The sequence below is a fragment of the Hyalella azteca genome, unplaced genomic scaffold (assembly GCF_000764305.2).
Source record: "Hyalella azteca isolate HAZT.00-mixed unplaced genomic scaffold, Hazt_2.0.2 contig15791, whole genome shotgun sequence".
Taxonomy (NCBI): domain Eukaryota; kingdom Metazoa; phylum Arthropoda; class Malacostraca; order Amphipoda; family Hyalellidae; genus Hyalella; species Hyalella azteca.
The window spans coordinates 47,876-61,449 of record NW_025945630.1 but is presented as its reverse complement, the minus strand read 5'-3'; the positions used below and the strand labels follow the sequence as shown (position 1 = coordinate 61,449).

The following is a 13,574-nucleotide window of genomic DNA, read 5'->3' as shown; positions in this document are numbered from 1 at the left end:
GACCGGCCACTGAAATGCCGGTAATACCGTTAACGGTCATTTTTCTAACAGCTAGTGCACTCATTAAAAAGCGAAACCTGCGTACAATTTCTATGCTCCCCTGTCAGATTAAATTAATATATGAGTTGGAACGGCATTTTGAGCAAAAACCTATTAAATGGTCATTGAACGAGAGTTCAATAACCATCACATGTAAATTACAATCCTAACCAACTGGAGCAATAAATTTGAAATTGTACGCGTGTCAGTATCGACATAATTTCGTTCAATCGAGTTACCAAATTATCCTATAAAATGAAGCTTCATTTTTCCCGTTGCCAAATCCTTCAAACATAACGACGAGTTTAAATTTTCCACGGCAGCAGCTTTTTAGCGCATTTTCTCATTTATGGAAAAAATGCACTATTGTGCTCGCCATGTCCGTCTGTCCGTCTGTCTGTCTGTCTGTCTGTCCGTCCGTCTGTCCGTGACCTCAAGTTTTCGTCGACGAGAAAATGCGCTCTCTGTCACTCACTGCAGTGAGTACTGAGTTATATTTTTTGTTCAACTTGTTTAGTGTGCAGAGCTTGGCTGTGTTATAATTTGCTGTGTTCCTGTTCAATGTTCAATGTTCTGTTCAATGTTCTGTGTTATAATTTGCTGTGTTCCTGTTCAATGTTCTGTGTTCTGTTCAATGTTCTGTGTTATAATTTGCTGTGTTTCTGACGCACAAGTTCAATGTCCCCTCAGGCCAGGGCTGGGTGGCGGACCTGCAAGGTAAAAAATGTCCCTCATGTTCCTAAGTCTCTTCTAATTTATGTATCCAGGTCTTTGGGACTCAAGAGACTTAATCAAATAATCACTTTTTTCTTATAGGTTTGATAAATATATTAATTTTCTGTAAGTTATTTAAAATATTTCTTAAAGTTTTTTATAATTTAATAATGCGTTCTGCTGTGTTTGCTTCACCGCTTTCACTCGTGAATGTTCCAATTAATGTTAATTAAGTTTTGTTTTGTATTAATTCAACTTTTTTGTTTAATAACCTTTTCCGCGTGTTATACTCGGATAACTTCACGATCACATTGTGACTCACTATGAACAATTAAATATTGAAGATTTTCTTACATTATTACAACTGTCCATTTTAAAGGCTTCTTGCTGATAAAGTGATGCACTACGTCATTTTCCTATGGCATTTATAGCAAACCCAACTCCTCTTATATTAGGGATTTCATCTAATTTTGACTAGACTGCGAATTTATATTGATGGTTTGGAATACATGGTTTTCTGCTTGTAGGGCATTTGGCTTGATTAATGCAAAGTGGCTAATCTGTGATTTTTAATTTTCCTTTGCACTCGTCGTTTATGCTTCTGACCCCCTCTCTGTATTTCATATTTAACTAGAACTTGTTTACCTATCCCTACGATTTGTTTACGATCCTTAAGTACAAGTAGGGATCCTTACACAACAAGTAGGGATCCTTACGATCCCTACTTGTTTACCTATCCCCTGTTTACCTACGATTTTTGCCAATCACATATTCTACGAATTTTATGCGTCGCTGAAAAATATAGGGTTAAACCGATCCGGATGGTCCTTCAGTTTACACGGTTGGTGTGAAAATCCAACTTAGTTTGTCATTATTTTCATGAAACAATGAATAAAATCTTTGGCAACTGTCGAAGTAAGAAAGGATGTTTGTAAAAAATATTCCTGACCTAAATCGATCGTAAAGTTCGGTTGTATTATAACTGAATAAGAAGAATTTTCATGCTAATATTGCTACTAGGCTCATCGTGTGAGATTGTCGATGATGACACCTCAATTCGGAACATTCAAGCCTTTTCCTGTCATATTCAATAATAGCTTTCTTCCAGTCACGCATCCTTTCCTGCCTTCAATTATATCTCACCAGGTCTCTCCACACTCCTAAATAATCCTGAATACTTCTTAATTGTTGTTCCTGCAGGCCAGATACACTCGCAGAGTCTGGAGCGACGTGTCGAGTATGTGCGTACAGGCGAAGGTCCAGCCATTGATGACGACCAATACTTGGGATACTCGATGGGGGCGGGCGACTTCTCCGGCGACGGTGTTGCAGACGTGGCCATCGGCGTGCCCAAGGGACTCAACTATACCGGCAAGGTCGGTATAGATGAAAAAAAAAAAAAACTCGGGGAGGTAGGGACTCAACTATACTGGCAAGGTATAGTTGAGCCCTCGGGGTATATAGACTCGGGGAGGCTTGCGACTTGGAGCTTTCAGTGGTCCAGATTTGGGGTAGCATCAGAGGAGTCGGGACTCGGGGAGGCTTGTATGACCTCAGGCTTGCGATTTAGAGCTTTCGGTGGTCGAGATTTGGGGTAGCATTAGAGGAGTCATAGTACGGATAATTAAGAAAATGTATTTTTAGCGCATTTCCTCATTTATGGAAAAAATGCACTATTGTGCTCCGTCCGTGACTTCACGTTTTCGTCGACGAGAAAATGCGCTCTCTGTCACTCACTGCAGTGAGTACTGAGTTATATTTTTTTACTTGTTGGATTGAATCATAAGTTGACGGATATTCCCACAATTTATTTTACTAGGGTAAAAATATTTTATTTGATGTTGTATCAAATTAATGGAGATGCTATAGAATTATAAGAAATATTATGCTGGATTCTTGTAGATTCTTCTTTAAAATAGCAGCTCATCTTAATAGCATTAAAATAAATTCTGCTCATCACGCATCTTGTTATTAAGGTTGTCTTATTTTAATCAAGCGCGCGATGCGCTTGATTAAGACATGCATATCTTGAATTTCCCTAGGAGTAATAATTTGAATTGAATTTCCCTAGGAGTAATTTCCCATCAACCATTTGAACAGCTCCTACACTGTTAGAAAAATGACCGTTAACGGTATTACCGGCGTTTCAGTGGCCGGTCGGCACGTGAAAAGAAACACCGTGTCGCCGTTTTTATTCCAATTCAACACCTAAAATCCGTAAAACAGCTGATAAAAACGGCGAAACCATTCATTTTCACGGGGCGACCGGCCACTAGGATGCCGGTGGGACCGTTTTTCACCGTTTTTCTAACAGTGTACTTATTGCAAATTTTGCCTCCTTTAACATGCACTGACGTTCAACTTGGAGTATTGTTTTGGTTGTAATATTCCCCAGTGGGTTTAGTATATTAGTACACTTTATTATTGGTCCTGGTTCTCGGCGACTTCATTGAATACATGCCTACCTAACCCTTAAGCTGTTAAGTGCAATATTTCACCTTCTTGTGTAATCAGTGAACTCACCTCCAGGAACCACCATTCATTTTTTTTAAAGGCCTCTCGGCGACTTCCTTGCCAGCATTCATGTTGATGGAAGACTATATAGGATTGAATTGATTCTATTCCGCATTCTTATTGCAGCCAAAGTGGCTTATAATCACGTGAAGTATGCATGTAGTATAGCTTTATACACACAACACGTTGACAACCTAATAAAGAAAAATTCGAGTGGCAGCCTCCTTTCCGGGAATAAATAAACCNATCTGACATGTAATTTTTCATTATGGATTAACTTTTCCCCCTATGGTAGTGTTATTACATAGACTTCATATTTATTTATTTCCTCAAGACACGGACCATCTTATGAATGATGAATGTTGAACCGCACTCAAACTCGACCATCTTATGAATGTTGAACCGCACTCGAATTCATGAAATCTTTCGCTTATCAAAGTCATAATATTTTTCGTTGTGGGTGCCAGGACGCGGCCCATCGTAAGCATGGTGAACCACACTCTGGTCTTCAAGACAGAGTCCCGCACCCTCAACATAGAGGACACATCTTGCACAACACTCAGCGGCGTCGCCGTGCCCTGCGTCGACCTCCAGATCTGCCTCTCCTACACCGGCGTCGGTGTTGGGCCTCAGACTCGTAAGCTCACTTTTCCTCATCTCTGTAGGGTCGGTATGACGGTCTCTGACGTAATAGATCTCTGGGGTCTCTGACGTCCGAGATCTTTGGGGTCTCTGACGTCCTAGATCTTTGGGTCTCTGACGAACTAGACCTTTGAGATCTCTGACGTCTTAGATTTTTGGAGTCGTTGACGTCCGGGATCTCTAACGTCCTAGATCTTTGAGGTCTCGAATAGTGCCATGGTACGATTAAACCGATCCGGATGGTCCTTCAGTTTACACGGTTGGTGTGAAAATCCAACTTAGTTTGTCATTATTTTCATGAAACAATGAATAAAATCTTTGGCAACTGTCGAAGTAAGAAAGGATGTTTGTAAAAAATATTCCTGACCTAAATCGATCGTAAAGTTCGGTTGTATTATAACTGAATAAGAAGAATTTTCATGCTAATATTGCTACTAGGCTCATCGTGTGAGATTGTCGATGATGACACCTCAGTTCGGAACATTCAAGCATTTTCCTGTCCTATTCAATAATAGCTTTCTTCCAGTCACGCATCCTTTCCTGCCTTCAATTATATCTCACCAGGTCTCTCCACACTCCTAAATAATCCTGAATACTTCTTAATTGTTGTTCCTGCAGGCCAGATACACTCGCAGAGTCTGGAGCGACGTGTCGAGTATGTGCGTACAGGCGAAGGTCCAGCCATTGATGACGACCAATACTTGGGATACTCGATGGGGGCGGGCGACTTCTCCGGCGACGGTGTTGCAGACGTGGCCATCGGCGTGCCCAAGGGACTCAACTATACCGGCAAGGTCGGTATAGATGAAAAAAAAAAAAAACTCGGGGAGGTAGGGACTCAACTATACTGGCAAGGTATAGTTGAGCCCTCGGGGTATATAGACTCGGGGAGGCTTGCGACTTGGAGCTTTCAGTGGTCCAGATTTGGGGTAGCATCAGAGGAGTCGGGACTCGGGGAGGCTTGTATGACCTCAGGCTTGCGATTTAGAGCTTTCGGTGGTCGAGATTTGGGGTAGCATTAGAGGAGTCATAGTACGGATAATTAAGAAAATGTATTTTTAGCGCATTTCCTCATTTATGGAAAAAATGCACTATTGTGCTCCGTCCGTGACTTCACGTTTTCGTCGACGAGAAAATGCGCTCTCTGTCACTCACTGCAGTGAGTACTGAGTTATATTTTTTTACTTGTTGGATTGAATCATAAGTTGACGGATATTCCCACAATTTATTTTACTAGGGTAAAAATATTTTATTTGATGTTGTATCAAATTAATGGAGATGCTATAGAATTATAAGAAATATTATGCTGGATTCTTGTAGATTCTTCTTTAAAATAGCAGCTCATCTTAATAGCATTAAAATAAATTCTGCTCATCTTTGGCGTTCTGGAAATAATTTTAAATCCCTTTTTTGTGCTGTTTGGTTTGGAAAGCCCTTTAATTTTTTAGTGTACAAATTACCTATTAATTAAAACGATAGTTTTCATATGGGGATTTAGACAGTTTGGTTAGCGTAAGAGCTGACAGTTGCTCTCCCTGTATATACCTACCCATCCAACTTGTTTTGTATATATAAATATATATATATATATATCATGATCATGCACAGCTTCTTGTTCCAATTATAATTTGTAAATTCTAATGTACAGTCCTGCAGTATTCATCTAAGTTTTTTCGGCCTGGTTAAACCCTGAATATTTTTAGAGCTTCTACAGGTGCCCATTAACTTGAAATTCATTTCCGTTCACCCTTTCATTTCGTTGCCTTTTATACAAAGTTTATTTTGCCTCATGAATTGATTTCATGAAAAAAAAATTTGCGCAAATTTGACCAAACGATTCTTATTTGAATCTTGTGGTGGTCTCCCTAGATCAGTAGTGAGCACAAATAAAACTAAAAATACAAAAGATTGAAATTATTTATTATTTCCGCATTTAATACTTTTCTACTTATTATTATCTATTATATTAAATATTTTCAGCAAGAATGTTAGAAGTGAAAAGTTTATTCACATTTAATTTTTTTAAATGGCCTGCCATCGTTAACATGTACATATTTGTGGCCTCAGTTCAATTAGACGCTATAATTAGCTTCTAGTCTTCTAACGAACGCATTCAAATGCCGATTTTTGTGAATAAGAACTATCACGTTGTTATTTCTGCAGTAGTGCATGACTAGAATACATAAACTGGAGTGTGTGAGTGACAACTTAGTAGTCTTGTCCTTCCGGTCTGAGCTTCACGCACGAACTTTTTTGAAGTATTTTGGTGTCTATGGTCCATGAGGTTTTATATACATTTCATTTTCTGGTGCATTCATTTTAGCGCTTTATTTCATTGAATCTCGAATTTCGTCACGCATCTTGTTATTAAGGTTGTCTTATTTTAATCAAGCGCGCGATGCGCTTGATTAAGACATGTAGATCTTGAATTTCCCTATAGGAGTAATAATTTGAATTGAATTTCCCTAGGAGTAATTTCCCATCAACCATTTGAACAGCTCCTACTTATTGCAAATTTTGCCTACTTTCACATGCACTGACGTTCAAATTGGAGTATTGTTTTGGTTGGACTATTCCCCAGTGGGTTTAGTACATTAGTACACTTTATTATTGGTCCTGGTTCTCGGCGACTTCATTGAATACATGCCTACCTAACACTTGAGCTGTTAAGTGCAATATTTTACCTTCTTGTGTTATCAGTGAACTAACCTCCAGGAACCACCATTCATGTTAATGGAAGGATTGAATAGATTCTATTCCTCACTCTTATTGCAGCCTAAGTGGCTGTGAAGTATGTATGTAGTATAGCTTTACACACCACTAGGTACACGTTCACAACCTAATACAGAAAAATACGCCTCCTTTCCGGGGATAAATAAAACGGTTATGTTCAACGCTGGCTCCAAGGCCTGATCATGGCGTGTCGTTCCTTTAGGTTAAATTTGGATTATATTCAAAGTTACATTGGCCTTTGCACTAGATCTTCAGACGACGCATCCTTGTTTTGTTCAGAATCCATCATTCATTTCATGTCTTGGCTGTTGTCCCGTGGTTAATTTTGTTTCAATTAGTCCCTTAACTAACAGTTGAACTTAACGCTCAACGGTAAATCAACGCATGTGTTCGTTTGCGAGAAAGATACTCCTATAAATTGCCATTTCGGTCTACGTTCTTAAAGCAAATACGTCACTCTCACTTGTGCTTGCAAATGTTGGTTTGCACAAGGCTTATTAACTTATGTTGAGGCCAGACTGAACTTGAAAAAAACCATAGGTACGTTGTGCACTTGTTCCTGATGTGCTACGCTGTATGTCTTTTATGTCCTGCTGAACTTGGCTGAGACTCAGGACAACAGCAGATGGAAGTGAGCTTTCAATTCCGTCCAACTGCGCCAAAAATGAAAAATAGTCTTCATTCGTGTGTTTCTCTACCGCCTAAGATTTCTTTCTTCAACTTAGATTGAATGCTACATTCTTTTATGTTTTGTTTGTGGTCGGTCGCAGTCGTTTTAAGCAGCACATCGAAATGTATGTATACTTAAACCGAGCGTTGACAGATACATGGGCGTGTTGCTTCCTTAAAGACCAATTTTCCTCGTCATCCCAAGAACATCCAGCGCGAGAAACGTAAGAACAAAGGAGGAGTCCGAACGAGCCGCAACCCCACGCCGTTTTGGCTCTTGCAGCAAACGGCTTGGGCGGACTCATTCGAACAGAATGGTTTTGTGTTCAACGCTAACATGAGTACAGGATATGAATGCACCCCTCTGAATTCAATGAGTCAAAGTCCTGGAAGAAACAAACCAGCTTACGGAGGCTGGGCGATCGCGTTGGGTGAATTCAATTCCCATCATCCATTCGAGGAGCTTGCAGTGGCCATTCCTAGAGGGCCCGACAAGAATGGGATCCTCACTGGCAAGGTAGTTTGTTGTTCCCGCATTTCGGGACCTAGCCAAGTTTGCCTGCAACAAGAAATTGGATGCTGCTTTCAGTGTCTCTTACTTGCTCTGCAGGTCTCGGACTCGCCGTTTCAGGTGCCGTCTATCTTTCCTACGCCTGTTCGTTGTTGAGAACTACGAACCACCAAATATTCTTTCTTAAAATTTTAACCAATTCAATAATTCATTTGTTGTTTAATAATATTTGTTAGTCTTGACCTTGGAAGAATTTTCGGTGGTGACGCGAGGAGACTCACGAAATCGATGATTTTTCTCCATCTGATTGTCTGTCATGAGCCAGCCATTGGCAGAATGTGAAGGCTATCAATCTAATAATCTTATTTACGAAAGATTTTCTTAAATAAACTACCATGAACTGAGAGAAATTCAATACCTGGAATTTTGAAATACGTCAAACAACTGCAGCTCGTCTTTTAGCGCAGAGAACGCGCTGTACCTAGATCTGACTGCGAGTGATGTCTGACCAAGGGTTCTCACTTCTACTTTTAAAACTTTGAGCTTTTAAAACTTTGTATATGTAGTGATTTTGCCATAAGTTATACCTCAACTTGTCAAACTGATTCATACGTACCTCAACTTGTCAAACTGGCATGAAAGAAACTGCTGCTTGAAAAACCGAAGTAAATTTGGAATTTTGTCCACTTACTTAGCCTGGATCATAAAATGTCAGAATTTTCAGTTAGTCATTTCTCTCTTCTTTACCACGAATTATCAAATGAGTTGAATGCTAACGCAGTTTTCCCAAAACCTGTGGCTTGAAATGAACCAAATTTTCTATTCTGAAAATGTATTTCGTAAAATCGTTGATTATTCGACTGAATGTTTTACATTTCCCCTCGGCTGACTGATTAGTGTCCGTCTACAGTCAATGTTAATAATGACGCTGAAAAGCCAGAGGCTTATTGTTCTTTGGTCGTTTTTAATTTTGAACGTCATTGTTTATCTCTTGGATGTATTGCCTACTGACAGCTTTATTTGTTGGTGCAATTTTTGATGTGCTTGCGAAGGAGCATCGTGCTAAATTAATGTAGCACCGCGCTAAATTATTGTGGTTTCTGTACATTTTGAATGTTTGCAATGTTTTGATGTGCGAACTGCACTGTCAGTGTTTTTGCGTTTCTGCTTCATTTTATAATTGTGTTTCTATTTTAAGAGTTATTCATGCATTTCTGTATGTGTTTTTACGAAGTGCATGTTGTCATTTATTCCCCATGCCTTTTCAATGATTTAAAATAGTTCGTCCGTTTTTCGCTAAATTTCATTACAATTAATAAATTTTACATTCACTTTATGTGCATCTTAAATACTATAATCTGAGTTTTTTATCTTGTTTGTATGTGTGCACGATTTTTTTTTTTTTTTGCTCTGTGTTTCCTGAGGACATCGCTTTAAAATTTTGTTTTAATTTTACAATTCTCTTTACAATTTTGCTTTAATTTTACAATTCTCTTAGCTAAGCATATGAAAAGAAATTGTATTCGTTAAACAATTATTAATAGCCTGCATTAGAACACTCGCACGTTTTCTTTTTATAAAGCACGATGCATGCAAAATCTTTAGTGTCTCGATGCTTGAACAAGACAGTCAGTCTCGATGCTTGAACAAGACAAGCCCTTTTCCTATCAAAGAAATATTTTGTCTTTCATACTTATTTTTCTGGAACGTTATCTTCCCGAAAAAATGCGCGAAAAAAATACAATGACAAGTATCAATGGAGGCAATTGATCCACTAATGTATATGTATATAAATATGTATATATACATATAATATGTATATGTATATAAATATTATATGTAATATATTTACTCAGCTCTACAAATGCTTCTCTTAACGCTTGCATAATAACGCACGCATTTATTCTTGTATATAAACTGCATTATGTGTACATTTTTGACATTTGGCACGTGCTGTAAAACATCGCAGAATGCATGTTTAAAATATATAATGATATATCTAAACAATCTTTAGATTGTAACAATCGCTACGATCTTTAGATTGTAACAATCGTTACAATCTTTAGATTGTAACAGTCGTTACAATCTTTAGATTGTAACAATCTTTACAATCTTTACATCTTCGTTACAATCTTTAGATTGTAATAATCGCTACGATCTTTGGATTGTAACAGTCGTTACAATCTTTAGATTGTAACAATCGCTACAATCTATAGATTTTACAATTGCTACAATCTAATTGTTAATCTCCCGTTAAGCGCGTGCTAACTTTTAATGTTCAACATCGCTCGGTTATTTTGTATGCTCGCATTTACCTTGCATTTTCTAATCTTAACTCGAGGGCCTTAAAAATGAAGCAAAGTGACGTCACGGGGTCGATAAGATCCCAAGCTTCCAAAGATTATTTAAAAACTTCAGTTTACCTAAGAATAGTGAATTTATTTTGTAATGTCGCTGATAATTACCGAATTTCATATAAACTGAACCTATTGGTAGCACATGTTTGAATGGTTTGTTAATTTTCTTTCTGCTCCATTTTTTCTGAATTTTTATTTTGTTTTCAAATGTGTGAATCTTGAGCATGAAAGTCTTTACATGTTACTTTCTTTGGTGAAATAGATTCTCAATTTCGCCAAATATATTCGATTTAGCTTGCTGAAAACGCTAATCTTCGTTTGTGCTTATAAGCCTGTTTTTGTTACTATTTGCTTCCGTGTGAATTCTAGGATTATTTGCTAGCAATGGTTATGTTATGTTTTCTATAATATTCACAGTTCATCGTAACATTGCCTTCTACGAAATCAATCAATATCTTTTTCTTATCGATATATTTCTTTAGCATTGATATAGTTTTTTGCAACAACAGCACGAACAATGTCATTTTTAATCATCAATTATGATGTTTTGTACCGATTGCGTGACTATTATTAGATTCATACAATTCAACACGTTTCGACTTATTTCTTGTGTGCTGCTTACACAACCGCTTAATTATTCCAGCGTGTGTCGAGCACAACTGAATCTATGCAAAAATACATATAATGAACTCCGTTTTCTGATAACGTTGAGTCGAATCGTAATTTTCATCAAGCAATAATCAGTTTTGCTTTGTGCCAAAAAGAATCCTCCTTTGTACATATATCTTTGCATCTCTCTATAAATTTTCGACTTTTTTTCTCGAAGCATTTTTACTAGTGCTGACCTAACTATTTACAATACAATGTACGTTCTCTAATAAACTTCCATCAGAATATTAACAGCATTTCTTATCACGGATCAGATTGCGATCTACTCGCACGACCTGATCAACCTGCAGAACATCTCGGGATACCAACTGGGATCGTATTTTGGCTACAGTCTCGCGGTGACAGACTTGAACAACGACGGCCGCGACGATCTCATAGTTGGGGCTCCTCTATACACTGACTACCTCGACAGGGAAATGAAGTACGAGGTCGGACGAGTCTACATCATCCTGCAAAACAGTGCCGTGAGTAACGCCATGTGAAACTTCTAGTTTCATGGACAGTTATCAGTGCACACCGATCATTTGGGTAGTCAATGCACAGTGAACACTGGTAGGTAGAGTCAGTAAGATGTAAGAGTATTTATTAGTAAGTGTTTTTAAGTCCTAAGCGGTCTGTGTTACTTTTACTTTTGAGTGTTAGCCTTAGTGAAGTTTCTTCCAACACAAATCGGGCGACGAGAGCACTGTTGAATGCGTTTTTTCTATATGAATCATGTTTTATAACGAGAAATATCACATGTGTAAGGAAATGTTCATAAAGCTTCACATTGTGCCAGCATAAGTAAATGAACAGACTAAGCAACCGACTCCGTGATTGTAAAAATTATTTGCACCATATTTTATTTCTACATGATCGAAACGCGTTTCTCTATCACCTGCTTCACCTATTCAAGTTCTTCATATTGAGATATTGAGGATCCAACATGTTAACCGCCTTCACTTTCTCAATTAGAGTAGGTAACCGCTTAACAAACGTAATTCCCATAAGACCTTAAGTAGTTCACGTTACCTTCGTTGATGCTTTAAACCGGTCAGCTGTGAAAGCGTATTTCGAATTTACGATCGTCCTTAATGAAAAATTTGTTCAGTATCTAACCTCTGCATGGCAGGAATGTTGAGAAGAAGGCGCGTGGAACAGCCACTGTGGCATCCATAGACCGCAGCTGTTAAATCATTACTGCCGAGTCATGGTCTGCCAGAACACGAGTTCTCTTTTCAGATTTTTTAAGTGAGCTCCGTAATTTTTGATTGCCATTGTGGCAATCTTCTTATTTACGCCAAACTGCCGAGTCACTCATACACTTGCAAAATTGACCGCAAAACTGTCGCTGTGTCCCACAGATTTGTGTCTCGGTAAACTGTTGAGCGGCGCATCTGGCGAAACTTGTGAAACCCACGCAGCTGTGTAAACCTGAAGCTGTGAAATTCTGGTGCTAGGAGCTCTTCCAATTTGAAGGAAAGGATTCCCTCTGCATCTTATGCATCAAGTTGTCCGAGTTAGGGACTTCGTCGATTTTTGTGATAGCGAATTGTTCTTGACATTTTCATTTAATTTTTTTTGTTTACTATTGCATGAAGGTGGATGACTTTCGTTCGCTGCATACAATTTGGCAACTCGCAACAGGTGGTTCCATTTTCTCAGGCTTCAGCCAACCAAGTTCAGTAGACCTTGATCAAATTGTATACAAATTAGCTAGGAATGCAATTTTTTGTGATTTCATTCCTTTCTAATAATGAATTTTATTAACGAATGAGTTGTAAATTCAAATATCTCGATGATGCTAATTTTTTATCATATTGATAAGACTTCAGAACCTCGTGGCTATAGTTTAGCTGGCCGCCTCGCCTAATTCTTATGAGAAAAGTATTCGTTGTTGCATCACCCGAGGTCGCTATTACAGCCTGGCTGTGTCCAGCCAATTAAGGTCGTTTGAGGGCCGCTATTAGCAACTCTATCGCGGCCCTAATCGAACGACTTGCGGTGCATCAAGACGTCATGCTGAACCATGCCACAATTACAGCTCTCTCCAGATGCAGTGCCTTAGTTAATTCAGCCTCAGAAGTTAAACTTAACTTTGTCGACTGTTTGTTAGAAGTTGTTGTTAGTTTTACTAATTATTAATTACATAGGTTCGTATAAAGACCTAGCTGACAGCTTTCTAAATTTTTAGAAGTTAAACCTAACTTTGTCGACTGTTTGTTAGAATTTTTAGTAATTATCCGGTATGTTTCGTTGCTTCTGTATTTCCTTAATTATATAGATTCGTATAAAGACCTAGCTGACAGCTTTCTAAATTTTCAGAAGTTAAACTTAACTTTGTCGACTGTTGTAAGAAGTTGTTAGTTTTAGTAATTATTCGGTATGTTTCGTTGCTTCTGTATTTCCTTAATTATATAGATTCGTATAAAGACGTAGCTGATAGCTTTCTAAAAATGTCCTCGTTAATTATTACCGAGGGATTTTTAGTTCTCTCTTTAATCATAAATTCCACCAGTTACTTTACGAGTTTGCTGTAAATTTTCTCATGTTATTTTATTTATATATCTTTTAATTCACGTGATCCGTTCAAAAAAATCGAGTAACATGGGAATCGTGCTTAATTAAACTTTGAGTTCTGAGTTCAACCCATTTACAGTTAATTCAATCTTCTACCTCTTGATCTCGCTCATCTTTGCCTGATTTATAATTCATTGGAGCGCTGAAACAGCAATTGNTCTCGCTCA

At 38.2% G+C, this 13,574-nt stretch overlaps 1 protein-coding gene across 1 annotated transcript in view; it reads left to right on the top strand.

Annotated features, from left to right (window-relative positions):
* The window catches only part of LOC108683028 (integrin alpha-PS2), a gene marked incomplete at its 5' end in the record, with an annotated part of 69,474 nt that overhangs the window by 38,041 nt on the left and 17,859 nt on the right, over positions 1-13,574 (top strand). The window contains 5 exons of the mRNA XM_047884648.1: positions 730-756; positions 1,954-2,129; positions 2,170-2,190; positions 7,466-7,828; positions 11,103-11,312. Of these exons, the coding sequence (XP_047740604.1) occupies positions 730-756; positions 1,954-2,129; positions 2,170-2,190; positions 7,466-7,828; positions 11,103-11,312 (797 nt within the window). The remainder of the gene's footprint in view (positions 1-729; positions 757-1,953; positions 2,130-2,169; positions 2,191-7,465; positions 7,829-11,102; positions 11,313-13,574) is intronic.